This window comes from Nomascus leucogenys, chromosome 22a (assembly GCF_006542625.1).
Source record: "Nomascus leucogenys isolate Asia chromosome 22a, Asia_NLE_v1, whole genome shotgun sequence".
Taxonomy (NCBI): domain Eukaryota; kingdom Metazoa; phylum Chordata; class Mammalia; order Primates; family Hylobatidae; genus Nomascus; species Nomascus leucogenys.
The window spans coordinates 9,553,922-9,575,976 of NC_044402.1; the positions used below are offsets into that span (position 1 = coordinate 9,553,922).

Genomic DNA, 22,055 nt, shown 5'->3' on the forward strand with positions numbered 1-22,055 from the left:
CTGCATGTTCAGAATAAGGAAATTATAATGTTTATCATTATTGAACTTTTATCGCGGTTACATATGTAAAGCAAACTTCTGATAAAGAATAGGGCAAATTCATTAGATGTTTGGAATCTGAACTGTGGGTGAGTAAACATCATTAGATGTTATTCCCCAGTCTCCTACTCATGGTGTGATGTAGACCTTAATACCTGCTTCTTGTTCTCTAATCCTTAAGTACTCTACTCCCAGTTCACATATGCATACATTTTCAGAGAGTATTAGAGGATTCCCTGATGAATTGAATGCTGCTCTGTCTTCATTGCAGCATCTGGAAGAGAATTCTTTCTGTGCTGGGCAAAATGACAAATGAGTAAATTGGTATACATAAAGAGGTCAGAAACAACAGAGATTTAGACTTTCCCTAAAAAAAACTGGAGTTGGGCACAGTGAAATCCACTTTCCCGTATTCTAGCAGGCATCCCATCAAATTCTTCTGGGCTTGCTTCGACCCAGAGAGCTGTTTAAAACATAGCTGGTGCTTCTTCCAGAAACTTCTTTCCAAGATGTATGAAAATAGGATGCACAGCCAAGGTATAGTAATAGAATGGCGAGAAGCATGGGTTTGGAGGCAGACCTGGGTTCCAGTCTTAGTTCTGTAGCTTTTACTAGTTGTATGGCTTTGGGTAAGTTACTTAACATCTCCAAGCCTTAGTTCCTTCACTGATAAAATGGGAGAAATAGTAATATATGTATCATAATGCTTTTAAAATGAAGATTAAATAAATCAGTGTGTGAAAAACATTAGCTGGGTGCCTGACACACTAGGTTAGGGATCAGTAATGTTAACTGCTGTTATTTAATAATAACATAGCATATGATAATTGCAGAACATAAATGGAGTTTTTAACAAATCTGCTTTGAAATAACAAAACCTTCTTGACAGAAATTGTGTTGATATGAGCTCAGGTTTGGAAGTAGAGTATTTATTTGTGGAGTGGAAGTTATTAATTTGCTTAAATAGTACTGGTTGAATAATGTTCATTAGTTGTTTAAATAAAACTTGAATAACTAAAAGCTGCTAACAAGTATTTCAAGACTGAGCTTAAATAATATTTATAAACAAAAAATAGGCACTGTCTTAGAGAAAATGTACTGTGAAGTACAGAAGCTTAGCATAGCTCTACGTTAATGCTTATAGCCTCTGAGCTAGGTTAGACTTGCCAATCAGTACTTTAAGTTTATGTTTTATCATTATGAAAAGAAGATATTTTGATATCCATACTTTAAATTCATCCATATATTGATTGGCCTAGTGGAAATACAATGAAATATTTGTGGGAAAATTGATCTCTGGAGATCATCAGTGTGAACAAGACTTTGAGTAAGATACATCTTTCTGGCATGACTTTATGAAACTTAGCAAGCCCAATTTTCTTTCTTTTTTTTTTCCCCCACAGTGTCTCACTGTGTCACCCAGGCTGGAGTGTAGATCATGGCTCACTGCAGCCTTGACCTCCTGGGCTCAAACTATCCTCCCGCCTCAGTAATCCTCCCACCTTGGCCTCCCAAAGTGCTGGGATTATAGGCATAAGCCACTGTGCCCACCCTAATTTTCTTTAATAGACTTTTAAATTTAATATTGAACATAATTTCTTATTTAGAACTATAAAGCATTATGATTTTAAAGTGGGGAGTTATTAATCTTAGAACCATCAGGGAAATAAATTTTATAACTACCCTGAGGAAGTCATAAAAGTGCAACTGCTTCCAAAGCTCAGTGTTCCCATAGGGCAGGCAATAAGCATTGCAGACGGAATGAGTTCCATCTGGTGGATAAGTGGATGATGGAAGTCATACAACTAGGCAGTTTGAGATTCAAAATAGGAAGGGGGCGGGATTTCCTGACTCTGCTAGCCTATTGTCCATTTTAGTTTTGTACTGCCTGGAACTCTGCAGGGAAAGTGTATCAATTCATTCAAAACCATATGGTGAATGCCTACCTTGTCCCAGGTTTTATACTAGGATGCTGGGGATACAAAGATGAATAAGACATCTCTATCTGCAAGGATCTCTTTATAGAAGACTGACATAAAAGAGATAGTTTTAATGTGCTGTGGTGAGTTCAAGTGATACAGATAGGCATGGGATGATATGCCTGACCAGAAGATGGCTCGTAACCTAGACTGGGAGTTTGGAAGGGTGAGGGATGCTCAGGAAAGGCTTTCTGGAGGTGGTGACATTCAAGGTGGGTCTTAAGGAGTGCAGTGGAGCTAGGCAGGTGAAGATTTTTGTAAAGGTACCAAAAGCCTTACTCTGATTGTGGACTGAGATTGGGAGACCATTCTGCTAAGTAAGATAAGTAAGTGCTCAACCCAGGCTCTATAGGATGAACATGGAGCAGCACCAGTTTGCACAATTGTTTTTTTCATCATTATTGCTTCTTTGCTTGAGTATGACATTAAAAGGAATTCTTTTAACACTGTAAGTGATAGTGCAGTATTAATATCCTTTATCATAGGATCTTCAAACTAGACATATTTTACAGTCAAAGTTTAGCATAAACAGTTTTTGAGAGTTTAAAAAAATTGATTGCACTGAGGTATAATTTACATATACTAAAATGCACAGCTTTTAAGTGTTCAGTGGAAGTTTCACAGATTTACACACTTGAGTAGCTACTACCCCAGTTGAGATATAGAACATTTTCCTTACCCTGAAGACTTCACTCATGTCCCTTTGTAGTTCATCTTCACCATCCCAAAGTGACTACTGACTGATCTTTTGGTCACCATAGATTAGTTTTTTCCTGTTGTGCAACTTCACGTAAATGGAATTGTACTTGGCTTCCTATACTTAGCGTTAAGTGTTTGAGATCCATCTATGTATCCACAGTCGTTTTTATTGCTGACTAGGATTTTGCTGTGGATATGCCACAGTTTATCTGTTTACCTGCTGGCTCACATTGAGGTTGTTCCATGGTTTTGGCTCTTAGGAATAAAGCTGTTAGGAAATTTATGTAGAAGTCTTTTTATGGGCATACGTTTTCATTTCTCTTGGTTGAGTAAATACATATATAAGAGTAGAATTTCTGGGTCATAAGATAGGTATATGTTGAGCTCTCTTAAGAAGCTGCCGAACAATTCTTCACAGTGGCTGTTGCATTGCACATTCCCACCAATAGCCATGAGAGCTGCGGCTGCTTCATGGCCTTGCCAAACTTGGTATTGTCGTTTTTAAAATTTTAGCTGGTATGCTTTGTGTACACTGTGGTTTTAAATTGGATTTCCCTGATAACAGGTGATGCTGAACATCTTTTTATGTGCTTATTAGCCATTTGTGTATTTTCTTTTCTGTTTCTGAAGTGTCTGTGTCTTGCTAGTTTTAAAATTGGGTTGTTTGGGTCGGGTGCGGGTTACTCATGCCTGTAATCCCACCACTTTGGGAGGCCAAGGCAAGAGGATTGCTTGAGCCTAGAAGTTCAAGATCAGCCTGGGCAACATAGTGAGATCTTGTTTCTACAAAAAATAGAAAAAAAATTAGCCAGGCATGGTGGTGCTGCCTATATTCCCAGCTATTCAGGAGGCTGAGGTGGGAGGATCGCTTGAACCTGGGAGGTGGAGGTTGCAGTGAGCTGAGATCGTGCCACTGCACTCCAGCCTGGGCAACAGAGCGAGACTCTGTCTCAGAAAAAAAAAAAAAAAAAAAAAAAGGCTGGTGATTAGCATCTCTTTATCTGTTGTTTTGTGCATTTGTGGTGAAAAATGAGTGGAAACTATTGTCTCTTTAGTCTCCCTTTTTTTTTTCTTAAAGAGCAAATTGATACCAGAAAATTTGCTGTTTTTTTGAAGGTAATCATGGAGTCCCACTATTTATGGCATTAAAATATCACCATCTAGTGGCCAAAGAATAGCATTTTATATGCTGTTAAACTGTAAACATGTAATATTTGGTATAATATGAATTGTATATATTAAATGTGTATAATGGAAATAATATATAAAATACATACATTAATATATATGTAAAGCATAACAATATAATGAACAATTCATGAACCCACTACCCTGCTTCAGAACCAGAATATTTCCACTACTGTCGAAACCACCTGCTTGCTCTGCAGTCCATTGCTTAGTCTCCCATATGCATGTTACCTAGGATATCCTTCTCATTTGCATCATTTGTACTTCTGAGATATGTGATCAGTAGACAGAGCTTTTGGAATTGTCAAACTGTTTTGGTGTGCCACCAAATATTTTGACCCTTCACATTGCATTTTGGCACAGTATTAATGTTTTATATTAGTTTAGGTTTTTTGTTGTTGGGTTTTTTTTTTGTTTTGTTTTGTTTTGTTTTTGAGACAGTGTCTCGCACTGTCGCCTGGGCTGGAGTGCAATGGCGCGATTTCTGCTCACTGCAGCCTCCGCCTCCCAGGTTCAAGTGATCCTCCTGCCTCAGCCTCCCGAGTAGCTGGGATTATAGGCGCCCACCACCACGCCTGGCTAATTTTTTGTGTTTTTAGTAGAGACAGGATTTTACTGTGTTGGCTAGGCCGGTCTTGAACTCCTGACCTCGTGATCTGCCCGCCTCAGCCTCCCAAAGTGTTGGGATTACAGGTGTGAGCCACTGCACCCGGCCAGTTTAGGATTTTTTTTAATGAAAGGAAAGAATAAGATCAGGCTCAGGCATATATACAAATATATCCTCAAAGATACATTTGTCAGTTTGAGTGAGATAGGCAAAACGAAGCTGCCTATAATGGGCAAATATGGCATGTACGTACAATGTGAAGACAGAGCCATGCAGTTTTTGTTTGTAATTCTGTAATTTCAGGAGAGACCACACTGAATGGATTATTTTGATTATTGTCAACATCATGTTCAATGACGAAATGTATTAAGGCAATATAATGTATGATAAAAGCAGAAGTTAAGTCATTTGGAACTTTGAAGACACTTAAAAGTGTCCCCATGGTGAAACTCCGTCTCTACTGAAAATACAAAAAATTAGCCGGGCATGGTGGTGAGCGCCTGTAGTCCCAGCCACTCGGGAGGCTGAGGCAGGAGAATGGCGTGAATCCGGGAAGTGGAGCTTGAAGTGAGCCAAGATTGTGCCACTGGGTGACAGAGCGAGACTCTGTCTCAAAAAAAAAAAAAAAACAAAAGTGTCCAGCACATGATCATTGGTAATATTATCACCACAATGCAGAACGAGAGCCAGGGCCAAGAGTGAGAGTGCTCCATTTCTAAGAAAACTCAAATGTGCTTTGATTTAGTCCTTTTTACCTTTGTAATCTTTAACTTCTCTCTCTCAGTTTTCATACCTATAAATTAATTTCCTCATAAAGTTATGAGAATTAAAAGGGAAGCGTGTATCTGTGTGTGCGTGTGTGTGTGTGTGTGTGTGTGTGTGTGTGTGTGTGGTGGGAGAATAGGAATAATGACTGGCATAGAGAAAGGATTCAATAAATTGTAGCTATATTTGAACAATGGGTAAAATATATGAGTTTAAGATACTTTGTTTCATAGTTTTAGAAATAGGTGATTTTTTTCTTCCTTAGTTAAAATTACATCTCTTAATTTTAGGATGCCTTGTTCTTCCTGAAGGATTTCTTCACAAGTCTTTCTACAGAAGTAGAGCTTCAAATGACTCCAGATCCAGAAGGTATTAAATATGTATAGTTTGAAAAGGCTATACCAAGTACTTGGATTGATTTTAATTGTTATGAGGCTTTTTTGAGAATGTACTTACAATATTTATTCCCACTTACGTAAATGTGTTCCGTGTTTATTTTTGTTGATTTTTGCGAATGCTGTTTATATAAAAGTAATAATTTAAAAGGTGAAAGCAACTTTTCTCTGTAACAAGAGTCATGTTTTGATTAAATAAAATGTAGAAAAACAAATTAGATCAAGATTTATTTAAATGGTTGCTCAGAAGAAGCATATCTAACTTTTCAAACATGCACATTACATTTTCAGTTAAAAAGTCTCCTGGAGCTGATGTCACCTGCAGTTTGCCAAGGCATTTGAGTACCTCAAAGGAGCCAAATCTAGTTATTTCTTTCTCTGGGCCAAAACAGCCTTCCCAAAATGATAGTGCCAATTCAGTGGAAGCGGTTAATGGCATGGAAGAGAAGAACTTCTCTGCTGAAGAAGCATCTTTTAGGGATCAGCCTGTGTTTTTTAGGTAACTAATTTAGTTTTAATAACAAATGAAGTTATTTTAGACTTTTGAAGATTGTTCTGTGATGTGTGTGTGCTGGTAATCACAAGGTTCCATCAGCTTTTCTTTGCACTGCCAAATCATCAGCTGGTGTATTTATCTGTATGTGGTCCCCATCTAATTGCACCCCCCTTATTTGCACATAGTAACCTGGTTCCAAATTCATCTCTCTTTCAGTTGTCTGGCAGGAATTTCCTTTTCTTCTAGCTTCTTCCTTCTTTTATTCCTCTGTTCCCTCTTTCCAGCATTGTTATGGCGTGTTCGTACCAGCCCAACGGGATATCATCCTTTTGCTTTTTTTCCTTTACGAATCTCAACCTGGCTATGCCTGTCTGTCTTTTCCCTTGTGAGGATTTTCTGCCTATTTTCTCTGTCTGCCCTTCCCAGTCATTATGTGTCTTTCCTGACCCTTCCCTCCCTGCTCAGTGGGCACCGTTGGGAGACCCAGGTCCCCTGTGCTGCTGCCGTCGGCTGCGACTGCTGCCCAGCGGCTCGGCCAGCTCGAGCACAGCACACTGCAGTTTCCTCATTTCCAGACCTGTTCATTCTTCTCGTCTTCTTTCTTTTCCAACCCTTGATGGTAGGGATGGTGGCTTGGCCCTGTGGGAAAGAGAAGGGACTGAAGATCAGTGCCCCCTTGTTATGAGGAGCAGTTACATCCTCCCTGATTTTCTGTGCTACTTTCTCATTTATCCTGGGTTGCTGATTTCTCTCTTTCTCTCTAGGTTCTGAAGTTAGACTTTAGGCATGGCCCAAAGTCAGCAGTATTACTACTTGGAAGGGTTGTCACATTTTAAATATTTTGCATAGTGATGAAAATAGGTAGAAAAAATGGAATATGATAATTGGAAAGATCTTGGAATAGATGATTCCTGGTGGTTCTAAATCTTTCCACTGCCAAAGAAGTACCTTTTAAAATTAATTTCCTACATTGATCCTTTTAGTTTTACAAAAACATGTATCTTAAGTGATAATTTGCTTTCTTATTTTATTAGTCACATTTATAAACTGCCAGTTTGGTTTTTGTAAACATGGGCCTGAAAGCAAAGAATTTTGCCTTTTTTTAGCCCAGAGGAAGTAGGGTTACTCATTTATTTAGGTTTAAAAAGTACACAAGCCCTATACTTACTTAGGTAAATGTTTATTTTTTCCATTAGACTATTTAAAATATTGAGAATAGCTTATAGATTTTCATTTGTACTCTCAAAGGCTCCTAATCAGTGCCATAGTCTAAATTACACACCTTACAAATGAGGAAGTGAATGCCCAGAGAGATGAGTTGACTTGCTCAAGACCACAGTTAGTGGCCAAGGCATGACTAGAACACAGATTTTCTTATCTCTAATCCAGAAAATCCAGTACAGTTTTTAGTAATGTCACGAGAGCCCCCTTCCTCCAAACATTTATTCATTTTACAAATATTTACTGAGCACTTAACTGTTTGCCAGGTTTTGATCTAGGCACAAATGAACAAAGTAGAGAAAATATTTAATTGAGTTTACAAATTGAGATTACAAATAATTAAAATAAATGGTTTGTCCTATTAATATGTGCCATGGAGAAAAAAAAGAATGCGAAAGGAGAGTATTGGAGGGCACTGGCCAGACAGTCAAGTGGAGCTGAGTATTCAGGGCATGGGCGTGACCTGGGGTCTGAGGCTTCTGGTAGTGATTGGTGTAAATACAGCATCTCCATTTTGTTGTAGGCGCAGTGGACTTTGGTGAGATGGCTTAGGATGTAACCACCAACATTAATTCTTTGGGAAAACTGTGTTTCAAGTTCCAAACATTGTTCGCAGTCAACTTTTGGAAGCCAGATCATTTTGTTAGATGTGTACCATCAGTGTACAACCAGCCCTCTATATCTAGAATTCCACATCTGAGATTCAATCAAAATATTAATAAAAAATGGCAATAAAAATAATACAAATTAAAAATACAAGAATGATTTGCACAGCGTTTACATTGTATTAGATATTATAAGTAATCTAGAAATGATTTAGAATATATGAAAGGATAAGTGTGGCATATATGCAAATACTATCCCATTTTATATAAGGGACTTGAACATCAAGCAGTTTGGTATCCATAAGGGCCCTGGAAGCAATCCACTTCAGAAACCAAGGGACAACTGTATAATTATAATTTCATTCTCACACTGTTCCCTATATTTGTTTGTCGATAATTCTGTTTACTTAGAAGCATTAGTTTCAAGGATTCTCACAAAATTTAACAATGTAGGTGGCATTTTAACAATTTCTGAAGACTGAGCAGCAGAGAGTTCAAGTCACTTGCCCACAGTTGCATCTCATAGATGAACCTGGGGTTCATGCCAGGATTGCTGGCTCTTCTTTACCAGACAGTCAAAATAATTCCTTAGGCCTTTTCCTTATATTTCTTGGTCATGACTATCTGGTTTAATCTTGAAGGTTGCTTTTATTAATTTATTCTTTGAATGAATTGTGAATATATATAAGAATAAATTTTTGTAAGTGTACATTATTTCATAAACTGAGAAAAGGTTTTTATTACATTTTATTTTTGTATTTTTTATTTTTACTTTCCTACACTATATAGACGTAACTAAGGAAAGCTTTTTGTGAGAAATGCAAATATGATAATATATGAAACGATTAACATTTGCTTAATTGTTATATTAGGAAAAGATAGAGCTAAAAGACATTCTCTTTTATTTAGTTCTTAAGATATTTACATGATTTATTTTGTGGTTTTGTTTTTATTCTCCGATTGAACAAATATCTAATTTCACCTATTAGTAACTGTAAATGTAAATAACTCCCCTTCTTCCTTTATCTTCAGAGAATTTAGATTCACGTCAGAAGTTCCCATTCGACTTGATTATCATGGCAAACATGTATCAATGGATCAGGTTGGGAAACTCTACAAATATACTCCACAAAATTATCTTATGTTTCTCTAATGAACTCGTTTTTATTTTTAACTTTGCTTTGTCATAGTTTATATATATGTTTGAAATGAAGTGCAAGGTTTTTAAATTTAATTGTTTTTAATGTAAATATTTACTTAAGTACTATAAGTAAAATTTGGTATAAATTGGGTCATATGTATTGTAAAATATATATTTTTGCTGTATGTAAATATTTTAAGTGTTTTAGTATCAATAATGACTACTGCTTTGACTTTCAAAATAACAATAATTTTAGATGTTGAGTCTCTTAATTTACAGTAAGGTTAATTTGGCCTTTTTTTAATTTTGAAGGGTACACTAGCTGGGATTTTAATTGGTCTGGCTCAGTTAAACTGCTCTGAACTAAAGCTCAAGAGGCTTTCCTATCGACATGGGTAAGTGAATTTATTATATGAAGCTTTAAGTGAAGTTATCAAAGTTAGTGTACAACAAATTTAAAAACTGAGTTTTCTTAGCAAGCATACACAGTTTTACAGTATTTTATTTAGAGAGCTCATTTTCAGGGGACTCAAGATTTAGGCACTGATTTCTATTCTGAGGGATTAGAAGTAGTTTGAAAAGAGTAGTGTTTGGAAAAAACAGTTGTAGTTTAGGATATTTTAAATAATTTTCTAAGGTTGTAAATTAGCTTATTCAGTGAAAAGATTGGAAGTTCTTAGTAGCAATTACTGGCAATTTAGAAACTTTGGGTTAATCCTATGCCAAAGCCTTAGATGTTCAAGAAATAAGAACATTGGAAAAACACACTAATACGTATTACCTGAGTCTTGTAGAAATTATTAACATTAGAATTGGATTATATATATATGTGTTTGTGTATGTATATATATTTGGAGAAATTCAGGTTGTGAGTTAAATGGATGATTTGTGTTTCTTTTTGATTTGAAAAATGTTAGCTGTTTTTGAAGCATCTGTAATATTTGTCCTTATAATTTGTAGATTTTGTTTTAAGTAAAAAAAAAAACCCTCAAACTAATCTATGTCTATAAATGTATTTCTCCTTCTGACATACTAATAATCATTTGCTCTAGTTTACTAGGTGTTGACAAATTATTCTCATATGCAATCACTGAGTGGCTTAATGACATTAAGAAGAACCAGCTACCAGGAATCCTGGGAGGTGTTGGACCTATGCATTCACTAGTACAATTAGGTGAGTTTTCTTCTTTTTTAATCAAAAGATGTTATTTTTTCAGATCAGTAATTCTTATCCCTTTGAGAATTTATGTGAGGACCATTAGTCTAGAAAGCTCACATATGTACTCGTACACACAAAACTTTGCCTCCAGTTTTAGGAGTTAAAAACCCCAGGGTTAGAATGATAGAAAAGTCTGAACTCTGGCACTGATGTTGATTTTGTGTTGACTGTTGTAGTACAAGGCCTAAAGGACTTGGTCTGGCTCCCAATAGAGCAGTACCGGAAGGATGGCCGCATTGTCAGAGGGTTTCAGAGAGGCGCTGCTTCCTTTGGTACCTCGACAGCGATGGCTGCTCTAGAACTCACAAACAGAATGGTTCAAACCATACAGGTATCTTTTTAGACTGCCTTAGTCTATCTAAAAAGAGCCATTGTGAAATGGTTGGGTCCTTTTGTTTTTAAAACAATACTGTGAAGATATACAAAATGTGAGTAGATACTTTATTCGTAGTGATTTAATGTCATGCTTGTTTTATTGCTTAAATGTTTAGTGTTAAATAATTAGAATAAAGCAGTGGAATACAGCGTCAGATTTGTTTGCCTATTTCAGGTAAATTGTAAACATTGTTAGCAGAGGATTGATTTCACCATATTTGTATGAAAGGATCATAGCTAAATTTGAAGAAGGCGTTGTAGATTAAACAGAAGTATTAAAGGTCATTCTAGTAAGTATTAAGCTCCATAGACTGATGTGGAAATGTTGAGTGTTCTCAGTGAACATAGGAGGGGCTAAAAATTTAGCTCAATCCAGGTGTTAGTTATTAATTTATACTTTTATGTTCTTGTTATAAAAGTCATCAATTCTTGTGGTAAAGAATTCAGATACGCAGAAGTGTCTTCATTAGGGTTTGTGAGTTCCTCTGCTCTTCCTCACTCCCTGTAGGAAGTACTCTGCTGGTCCGTAACTTTTCAGACTTTCTAATTCATTTCTTCCTTTTGACAAAATGATCCAGGCAGCTGCAGAGACTGCTTATGATATGGTGTCTCCTGGTACCCTTTCTATCGAGCCCAAGAAGACCAGAAGGTTTCCTCATCACCGGTTAGCCCACCAGCCAGTAGACCTGAGGGAAGGTGTGGCCAAGGCCTACAGTGTTGTGAAAGAGGTAACTGAATACTTGGGTGGACACATCAGAACCCTTCTGTGTGCTTTCCCAACTTTCACCTAAAGAGCATTTAATGGCTTAAATTTATTCTGTAGAAATCCCTGGGAGCAGAATGGCAACTGCCGCTAATAACATGCGCCCATGTCTGTGTGAGGTGACGGAAAAGGGCCAGTCTGGGACCAGTAGGCTGACACGAAGACTAGTGATTGCGTGGGTGGACGGATCCTCTCTTTTCACCTGCAGAAGCACTCAGAGAGTGATAGAAACAAATGCCGTGTGATTGCTGTCTGGTTTAACACATTTATACTCTGCCCTGTACCTCAGATTTGCTTAAGAACTAGAACTTTTCAGATGAATCTCCCACCCTGATCCTATTCCCATGCCTTCACTATGCTGAACGTGGAACATATTTTTTTTTGTACATGTTTTTATAGTTTTATTATATAAGTATGTATTCATAAGCAAAACATACTAGTGTTAATGTTTTAAAAGTTTCCATAAATGGTGTTATGTGTCTCATTCTTCAACTTATTTCAAGATAGATCCATGTTAATCTTAATCCATGTAGGTCTAATTTCCACATTTTTATGGTATTTCACTGTATGAATATATCATAATTTATTTATTTTCCTGTTGGTGGGCATTCAGTTTCCATTTTTCCCCTGAAACACCACTATGGGGAGTGCTCATTTAACTGTCTTTTTGTTCATATGTACAAGAAATTCTTTAGGGTCAACTGAGGAGTAACTGTTGGAATCTCGACATTTAGTAAGCATTGCTGAATTGCTCTCTGACACGGTTGTGCCAGTGAACCCTGTTTTTTTTTTTTTTTCTGGGTGTTGTCAGGGTCATTCCCTGGCATACTCTTTTTGACATTCTTTTTAATATGACATAAGGGAGTTTGAGGTCATTTGACTTATGATTTGTGTTTTAGGATTTCATGAAAGATATTTTTCTCAGTCATATTCTAACAACAGTCAGATGTGCCTAGGACGGTCTTTTACTTGAGAAAAGTAGCCTCTGTGGTCCCAAACGGCAGGAAGTCCACGAGGGTAGGGCCCCAAGAAATGTATTAGTGGATAAATAAAGGTAAGACCAATGGTCAGCTTTGAAAAAATGATTTACTGGGGAGAATAAAGAGATAATTACCAGTCAGACTTGCTCCTACAGATGTCAGGATTGAGCCAGCTATCAATAGGCTAAAATTATATCTGTGAAACAGACACTGGGGTTAGTAAGGGCAGTGGGCAGTAAGATGTAATAGCAGTTTGATATTTAACAACTTGTGAAATGGTGGCCTGATTTAATCTATATTAATTTTAAAATAAATGTGTGCTTACTTTGTGCCAAATGTATGGTAATCGCTATTAGAGACAGGCGATATTTCTAATTTACAGATGAGGAATCGGGTTCTGCCAGACAGTGGCCTCCCCCAAGTACCACAGCGAGAAGGGAGTGGAGCCAGGATTGGAACTGGGTATTTGGGTTTAAAGTTTAGTTCTCTTTCTCTAAGCTGTCACTAGGAAGAATGAGGGAAGGGAGGGTGAGATTAGTAAGTGTGGATTGAGATGGTAGGATGTGCTTGTTTGGACTTACTCTGGATTCTCTATTAAAGTTAAAAAAAAAAGTTCCTAAGTGGCGCTTGGTATTTCTTTTCCATTTTAGATGTCAGTAAGTCAAAGATGAAGAGAAAATGCCTTGTGTGTGTCATAGATAGGCTCATCTTTTAGATCAGAGGTTGGCAGACTAGGCTGCAGGGCAGACCTGGCCATGCCTCTTTTGTATGGGCCTTTGAGCTAATAATAATGGTATTTACAATTTTAAAGGATTGTAAAACAAAACAAAACAAAAAATAAATAACAGAGACCATAGCCCACAAATACCTTCTATGTGGCCCTTACAGAAAAAGTATGTCAACCCCTACTTACATAGTTCTATTTGGTGGTAGTCAGGCACTTATGAGGGTGGTAGTAGGAATTATTTATTGAACACTTACTGTCTTCCAAACTCTGTCAAGCTCTTGAGATGAATTATTTAATTCCAACAATCACCATAGGAGGAAGGCAGCATTTTAATTCCCTGTTCAAATGACTTATCTAAGGTCACACAGCTAAATAATAGGGCTGAGATTGTAATTTACTTCTGTTGTCTGCAAACATAGTGGTGGTCGGCCTCGTACTCTACTCATCTACTCCTGTTTATCGCGGGTGGGATAGGGAGGGGAGCTGGTGGAGACGGGAGGGAGATGGTGCAGGGAAATGTACAAGTTGTAAACATTTTCTTTGTTGTGCTCATGGTTTCTCTTATTGGCTGTTATCCTCTAGATAGTTTTTAAAGTAGTACTTATTATTTCTTTGAGTTTTTCTGGACACTTTTTTTTTTTTTGAGACGGAGTCTTGCTCTGTTGCCCAGGCTGGAGTGCAGTGGCATGATCTTGGCTCTCTGCAAGCTCTGCCTCCTGGGTTCACGCCATTCTCCTGCTTCAGCCTCCCAAATAGCTGGGACTACAGGCACCTGCCACCACGCCTGGCTAGTTTTGTGTATTTTTAGTAGAGGCGGGGTTTCACTGTGTTAGCCAGGATGGTCTAGATCTCCTGACCTCATGATCTGCCTGCCTCGGCCTCCTAAAGTGCTGAGATTACAGGCGTGAGCCACCGCGCCTGGCCTTCTGGACATCTTTTTTTTTGCTCTGTGGTATTACACGTTTTTGCCAGATATACCGGGTAGATAGGACGCTCTTGTTAACTTGCCAAAATGATGGCTAGATTCTGGGTTAGGACAAGGTCCTTGATTTCCCTGGAGAAATCAAAGTTCCTTTATGCTGTCCCCATCACTGAAGCTGTCACAATAATAATATAATAATAATAATGGAATGTTGCTTTGAGTTCCCTAGGGATTTCTGAGTTAGATAAATGGTAAAGATTCAGAAGTCATGTGAAGTTTTACCACATTGGTTTGACCTACATGTTTGTATATTCAGCTTCAAAGCTTAGAAGTCATTACTAGCGTAGAGACTGAATAAACAAAAAAGAAAGCTTAGCAATCATTATTTTATTATGTTGTGAGAAAGATGGAAAATGCTACTAAAGTTTTGTTGAGAATTATTAAACATGTTCCTGCTTTTTGTTCTCAGAATTCTCTAATCCAATAAAATGTTCTATTTAGCTTTTTATCTTAATTGAATTTTCCATTTTTTTCCTACTACATAGCCAGTAATTTAAAACAAATGAAGTAATTTCCCAGAGCTTAGTAGAATTACGTTGAATGAAAGGGAACTATCACCATATTTCTTTAGTGAATATATTCAAGAAGTTTTGTTTGCCAAGTTTGATGTAACTGGAGTGATTAATAGTACCAGCAAAGCCCGTATTTCTGTCTTCCCAATGCGAAATTTTAGTTTACCTACATTTCCTACACACTAGTGTCACAACAAAATACTAAGTCATAATTGCCTCTTTCCCTTATCGTTAGAATTCTGTCATTAAAAATAATAATCCTGGGTTATCTAAAATCATGGCATTTTTTTTTTTTGTCTGGTTACAAACATAATGTTACCTGCTTTAAAAGTGTGTACTGCAGGATAGCTTAGAGAGTTTTCTGACCAGAGTTTGTTCACTGCTCTCCTCTCTCCTACCTCCCACCTCTACGCAGGGAATCACAGACACGGCTCAGACCATTTATGAAACTGCGGCTCGAGAACACGAGAGCAGAGGGATGACTGGTGCCGTGGGCGAGGTTCTGCGCCAGATTCCTCCGGCAGTGGTGAAACCTCTGATTGTTGCCACAGAAGCAACGTCAAACGTGCTGGGTGGCATGAGAAACCAAATTAGGCCAGATGTCCGGCAAGACGAGTCACAGAAATGGCGCCACGGGGATGACTGATGGCTTGGAACTGACAGCGTGAAGATAAGGAGAGTGGAACCAGGAGCTGAAAATCCCGACAGCAGCTTCAGAGGAAGCTCGTTTAATTTTATTGTGCTCATCTCAGGAACAAAAGCATTTTTTAGTTAAATAATTTAACATCAAAACAACATGCAACCAAAAACTTCTGACATTTATAGTTGATACTTGCCTATAGAAATGTTTGGTGGCTGGTGTCAAAGGTCCTTAAAGCATTTGCTGCCAAGTTAGTGGAAGGCTCACTTTTGTTAAGATGACTGTAATTCTCCTTGTTACCGACGAGAGATCATTGGAAGCTGCCTTCTAACACTCTTTGTGTAGCTCTGTGGAGTTGAATTTTCTTAAGGTTTAAAAAGAATCACAGCTTCAGAACTTTAATTGAAAATGAGAGACAGAAGCCACAGGGGAAGCAAAGCAAATAGGATTTTCAATATAAATATTAGTGTGGAAAAATAACCTATTCTGTTGAATTAGTGTTCATGCACTTGAGAACAACATTACTTCCATTTACTCCGAAAATCCTTCTGTGGGGGTTTGAGAAAGTGAATGTTGCAGACATGTTCTGTTGTGTTGCACTTTATCCTGTGTTTATGTGTATGTGTTTTTAGATTAATTCAAGTTGTGTGCTATATTTCTTGTATAATTTATAAAGTTACACAAAATATAAAAAGCAGTAAACTTGTCCGAAAGTTTTTGGCAAAGGAAGGTAACTTCAATGTAATAGCTTCCTTTAAGAGTACAGGAAAATACATTCTATAATGAAGTGGGGCCCATGTAATTGTTTATATTTTCAGTTTTAAGCAGGTATAGTGCAGGCTTGTTAGGAATGTGTGGAAGGGAAGATTGGAAGTGATTTTTCCTCTTTTAAAAGTAAACAAAATTCTTCAAATATGCCCTAGTTAACTATTTCAGCGTACCATTTTTACTTGGTTAACAGTGTACATTTTGATAACCTATCAGGAGTGAATAAAGTGTTTTTATTTAAAGGTGATATTGTTTTATGCTTCCATGAATAGTTTGCTTTTCTTAGAGCATATTCATAGATGCAGTACTGTGATTTACCACCAGATAATTGGAAACACTTTCTGAAAATTGATTTTTATTAGTATCAGGTAAATCATTACCGACGAGTAAGAGGGAAATTGTTGTCAATTCCTGACTTTAGATTGATCCAGCAGAAAGAAAAGGTGGAACTTTGTATATATCCACTTTTTAAAGTTGTATGACCTGACTTCCTGTTTTCTAAAGTTGGGGGAATATTACTGAACTTCAGTTTCAGAACTGCATTTCAATTTGGGGCTTGGAAAATGAAGTTAAATCAATTTTGTTCTCTAAATTTTCTAAGCAGGAAAGCAATGTAAACCAAAAATCAAAATGTTTAGAATGTATAAAAATGGGGTTATATAGCTTTTAATTTTAGTTTCCTTTTTACTGCCAAAAAAGTTAAAAAGACAACAGCGTAACCACCTGTTTAAGCACCGTGGGACCGTCTCTTATTCGGGTAGAGCCTGGTCCTGGCGACAGACTAACAGGAAGGCGTGCTGTGTTACCGGGAAGGCGCCTCTGGCTGTGGGGTGTGTTCTGACCACCCCACTCAGATGCCAGCATTCTCCATTTGCCCTTAAGGAAACTTGCTCTGTGTGTTAACCCAGTTATGATTAGTCAAACTGGAAAACACTTGATCAAACTTAAAATTGTAAAATCTCTCTAACTTTTGAATATACTTTCCACAGTTATACTTAAGTTCAATTAACTACAGTATAGAGAAAAATAATTATTCTCTTCTTTGCACCCTGAGTTGCAAACAAATTAAGTTTACAAATCTCATTTAAACATATATCTTTGTAATGTAATCTCCATGGTTCTTTCTTTGTTCTACCCTCCTGCACCTGCTGTCGATGTAATCATTTTGGGAACAGAAACGTTGTGTCTCAAAAAGATTCATTGTCAGTTCAGCCAGGATGTTCTTTACCTGAGATTCTGGAAAGATGTTTATCTATATCTGAACACTTCTACATTATTAAATGTCCTTAAACTTTTTCTTTTTTACAAGTGTCTTTTCAAACTTTTGTGATGACACAGTAGAAAGAGTGTGGCTAGAATCCGTGGTTTGCCACATCTGCAGCTTACCAAACGAGTGACTTGTCCAGGACATCTGATCCCTGTAAGCCTCAGCATCCCTCCTGGTAAATGGAGGGTTTTTTACGACAAAGCCCAAGGAGGGGTTTTGGATGATTAGGCTGTGTGTGCGTGTGAGAATGATTGCATGTGGCGTCATGCTTTGTACAGAGCCTCAGACCACTGGGCCTTGTCCATTGAGGTCCTCTCTGGTGACATCACACTGAGCAGCCAGGGGCCACCTTAGATCTCGGATCTCTCGGAGCAATATTTTTCTGAACTGCCACTGTGCCTGCGTGGTTGGGTTTGGTGTCATGCTTCTGACTAGAGTAGATCGCGCATGTCCACCAGTGATATGTTGAGTCCTTACAGTTTCCCCCCATGGAGTCCCATAAGCAGCTCCATCGAGATCTGTCAGCAAGTTGCAGGACCCCACAATGTTCTGACATGTTAAGACCCCCTTACATCACGAGTAGAGAGGCAGCTGAGGCCACAGCCGTGTCTTCCTCTTGAATGGAGCTAACTTGGAACCCCCCGTTTTCCCTTCCTTTCTGCCCACCACTGAACACTGCCTTTTAGATAACTCAGTGTTTCTTCTAGACGTCATAGCAATAGACTTTCACTTTCATGAAGTTTGGGTACGATTTGGATTCTCACTTAAGTACATATATTTATCAATATTTTTGTAAGGCAAAGTTCACTTAAAAAATCTTTCCAAGTAGCAGTGTGCCTAAGATGGCAAAATACTAAAAACTGGTGTTTCCTGCTCCTGTTGTGTGTCACTTTTCAAGCCGATTGAAATATTTCTGGCTTTTAGGGCATTACTTTTTAACTATCTCCTTTAAAAACGATGTTCTGTGTCTTTATTCAGTTCCAAAAAAGTCCAGACAACTGTGTCTGCCCCTGCAGAGGCTGCTTGTCCAAAGGCAGCATGTGCCACTTCCGCCAGAACACAGCAGCAGGGAGCCGAATTCTAAAGCAGCGACTTAAAATGAGGAATCCCCAATTGCACTAAATGGTTTCAGGATTGACTAATCATTGTCTTAACATTAACTCAGATTTTCGATGTGTAAAGAGCTGTGTGACTTGGCGTCTGAGAGATCCCTCTGCTTTGCTTTGCTTCAGAGTCCTTGCACCCGCATCCTCAGAACTGTGGGCCATGGTGGGCTCTGACGAGCACTCCCCTTCTGTTTTCCTTCATTACCTTTGACCTACTGAAGACTTTAGAGAGAATGTCCGTCAAGTTCTTTTCTCCATCAAGTTCTTTAAGTTCCTTGAAAGGAAGGGACTGTGCAAACACAAAGCGATATTCTTTTGTATCTGCAAATGCATCAGCTGGACATACCAATTGGTATCAAATAGAATAAAATAAAATATAAATTTTTGAGTCTTAGGTTAAAAAGGAAAGTTATTTGTATAGTTTATAGATAATGAAGGAAAAAGATTTCTTTTTCATTGCAGGAAATCTTGTTTACTGGAAGATAGAATCACTTTTCATATAAGAAATAGTGCTTTAATGCCGACTTCTTTTTATCTCAACGTTTTCAGACCACACTAGGCACACTGCCCCCTTGAACAGACATTATATGCACAGTTGCAAGTCAGCCAATCTTTTTATTCAGAAGTATTTTCCCCCCGTTATAGTGCCTGCATATCAGAGATACAAAAAGCATCCGACACACCACCGTAATAGGCTTCTTTGGGGATGAGAAATTTGAGTCTCAACAACTCAAGAGTTTGAGATGTCAGCTTTTTTGGTAAACGTAGGTGTTAGAGGTATATTTTGCTTTCCTACAACAATTGTTGGGCCCTTGATTTCAAGCATGTTGCTTCATGGGAAGCACCAGAGTGCCATCTGCTGTATTTCAAGAGATTGTAGATGTCATCTCAGCTGGCTCAGTTATATCTCTAATCTCCTGGGTAGCAGCACCTCCCTCTAAAAATATGTTTACTTTGCTGTTTCACTTGTATTTTGTGTATATGAAATGGCAGCTTCCGATTTCTAGTTGGATTTGTCTTGCATTGTTTGTATAACTTGCTGGTCACCCAGGGCTATTTGCTTTTTCATTGAGAAATTTGGTAGGGGTGTCTGGTTCAGCTTTTATGTTGATACATCCTGACTTATTTTAGACATTGAATTTATCTCACCACAACTAAAAGAACATATGTGTATTGACTGTCTTTGCTAAGTTTCCTAATTTTTCCTAATTATGGCAATTATGGATGTGAATAAGAATACTGATGCTGTACAAGTATTTTTGTGGAAATGTACCTTGTTAATGTGACTATTTAAATAATATGAAAATAAGAATACTCTTGAAGAAAAAATTAAAATATTTACTCTTTGGATTTTGCTTTAAACACTCTTGCCTTTCACCAGGAAGTGTTCCCAAAACTTGTGTAAAATACTTATTGGGGTGAGGTGTACATCTGCGTCAGACCTTGTTATTGGTAAATGATGTTCCAGTGCCCCTGATGCTTCTGATAGCAGATCTTGGGTCTGTCTGCTACTGATTTCTGAGCTGTGTGGAGTTTTAACAGTTCTTCCCTCCCCGCTTTGGATTTTAGTCCCTCTATTAGTTATCCTATCCCTGCAATAAGGACTTGTGGCAAACACACCTCCTAGTTTGATCTCACGAAACTGATAACTGTTTGGAGGAGTATTTTTGCTTATGAAGGGAATATTTAAAAGACATACTTATTTTTATTTTATTTATTTTTTCAGGCGGAGTTTTGCTCTTGTTGCACAGGCTGGAGTACAATGGAGCAATCTCAGCTCACTGCAGCCTCTGCCTCCTGGGTTCAAGTGATTCTCTTGCCTCAGCCTCCCGAGTAGTTGGGATTACAGGCACCTGCCACCACGCCCAGCTAATTTTTCGTATTTTTAGTAGAGACGAGGTTTCACCATGTTGGCCAGGCTGACCTCAGCCTGGTCTCGAACTCTTGACCTCAGCCTCCCAAAGTGCTGGGATTACAGGCATGAGCCACCATGTCCGGCCAGACATACTTATTTTAAAAGGCAACTTACTTTAAAAGATTTTGTTGTGACAGATGTCACTATGTAACGTCCACTTTGAACAATTAGGGAAAAATGACAAGTCACACTTCACCCATGGCTCTTGTTGAAAAGAGGGCTGGGGACAATTGTGAGATGCTTACTGTGTGCCAAGTATCCTAGTGTCTTTTTATAATTTCACAGCCCCCGCTCAGAGGCAGTTACTAGAGTCCCTGTTTTCCAGATGAGGAGACAGGTTCAGAGAGGTCAAGAAACTTGCTCACCGTCACATGGTTTGACTCCCAGACCTCATGCTCTTCCCAGGACTTCATTTAAGAAAAACTTGGAACAGTTACCTAACTTAGCAAAAACTCTTCACTAATTGGGAAACCACAGAATTTTGCTAGAAGATTGAGTTTAAAGGCTCCTAGAATATTTGAGCAAGAAAATGTGCTTGATCTCTTCCCGGCGTCTCCAGCCCCTCTCCCCTCTTCTGGCTGTGCTTAGCCACCCTAGCGGTTCAGTTCTGCATGCCCGTGAGTAGGGGTTAGCGCCACCTGGAAGAATTTCTTTCTATAAATGCTGCACCGCAGGCCACAGTCAACACTGATCAAAGCAAAATCTCAGAATGGGGCTAAAGTGAGGTTTCTCCACCTCAGCAGTTGACATTTGGGACCAGCCTGTGCATTGTAGGATGCAGGGGAGGTTGCCACCCTCCCACCCCCCGCTGGCCTCTGGCCACTGGGTGCCAGTAACAAACTCCCCTCCCCCAGTTGTGACAACCAAAGATGTCTCCAGACGTGGCCAAATATGCCAAATATGACAAAAATCCCCTGTTAAAAATCACTGGGCTAAGAGCTCTCCTGGGGAAAATCATGCACAGCCTGGGGCAAGAACGCGCTATGGCCGCCCCCACTCGGATGCTCCGTCTGGATCTCTGGCTGCTCCTGCCGTCTCAGCCCAGAGGCTCCACTTCAGGCAGCCTGGCCACCCTCTCTTCCTCTCTTCCTCTCTATTTCCCACTATAGCATGCTCTCCTTTTCTTTGTTAAACTTTGCAGCACTCCCCGCATACTGTAGATCCATGTCTGTTTCCCTGTTTGACTTCCTTCAGGAGGGCAAGGGACTTAGGGACCCGGTGCCTAGCACAGTGCCTTTCCCAGAGTTAGGGATCAGCAAATGGTGAATGAATGAATGAATGAATGAGTGAATGAATGAGTGAACCGGAGTGGTCATCTAGTCCTGTCTGCAGGTGAGGAAACCAAAGCCCAGAGAGGGGAAATTCTTTACCCAAGATCGCATGATTACTACTTACAGATGTCCTTATTCAATGTAAGCTCACGTTTTCTTGATTTTAGCAATACTTGTAATAATTTTTAAAATATAAATATATATGAAATAAAAGTTCAACAATGATTGAATATTTCCTATGTGGCGACTCTTCTGCTCGGCACTCAACAACACTCTTGGCCACTGTGTCATGGTTCCCAAACTTGTCTGCATATTAGTCCCCTGGGGAGCTTTAAAAATACACCCCAGGAATTGGGATTTAGCTGGTCTTTGGTGGGGGCTGCACTTTGGCATTT

The 22,055-nt window shown here is 38.6% G+C and overlaps 1 protein-coding gene across 2 annotated transcripts in view; it reads left to right on the forward strand.

The window, feature by feature from the left end:
- ATG2B (autophagy related 2B) overlaps window positions 1-19,824 on the forward strand; it is an 83,078-nt gene extending 63,254 nt beyond the window's left edge. Inside the window, exons 35-42 of one of the 2 annotated variants that reach the window (XM_003275361.3) lie at window positions 5,568-5,646; window positions 5,964-6,171; window positions 9,027-9,096; window positions 9,448-9,530; window positions 10,188-10,309; window positions 10,531-10,685; window positions 11,308-11,457; window positions 15,109-19,824. In XM_003275361.3, the coding sequence (XP_003275409.2) occupies window positions 5,568-5,646; window positions 5,964-6,171; window positions 9,027-9,096; window positions 9,448-9,530; window positions 10,188-10,309; window positions 10,531-10,685; window positions 11,308-11,457; window positions 15,109-15,339 (1,098 nt within the window). In that variant the 3' untranslated portion in view covers window positions 15,340-19,824. The remainder of the gene's footprint in view (window positions 1-5,567; window positions 5,647-5,963; window positions 6,172-9,026; window positions 9,097-9,447; window positions 9,531-10,187; window positions 10,310-10,530; window positions 10,686-11,307; window positions 11,458-15,108) is intronic. The other variant, XM_030802954.1, reaches the window with a different exon arrangement.
- The last annotated feature ends 2,231 nt before the right edge of the window (window positions 19,825-22,055 follow it).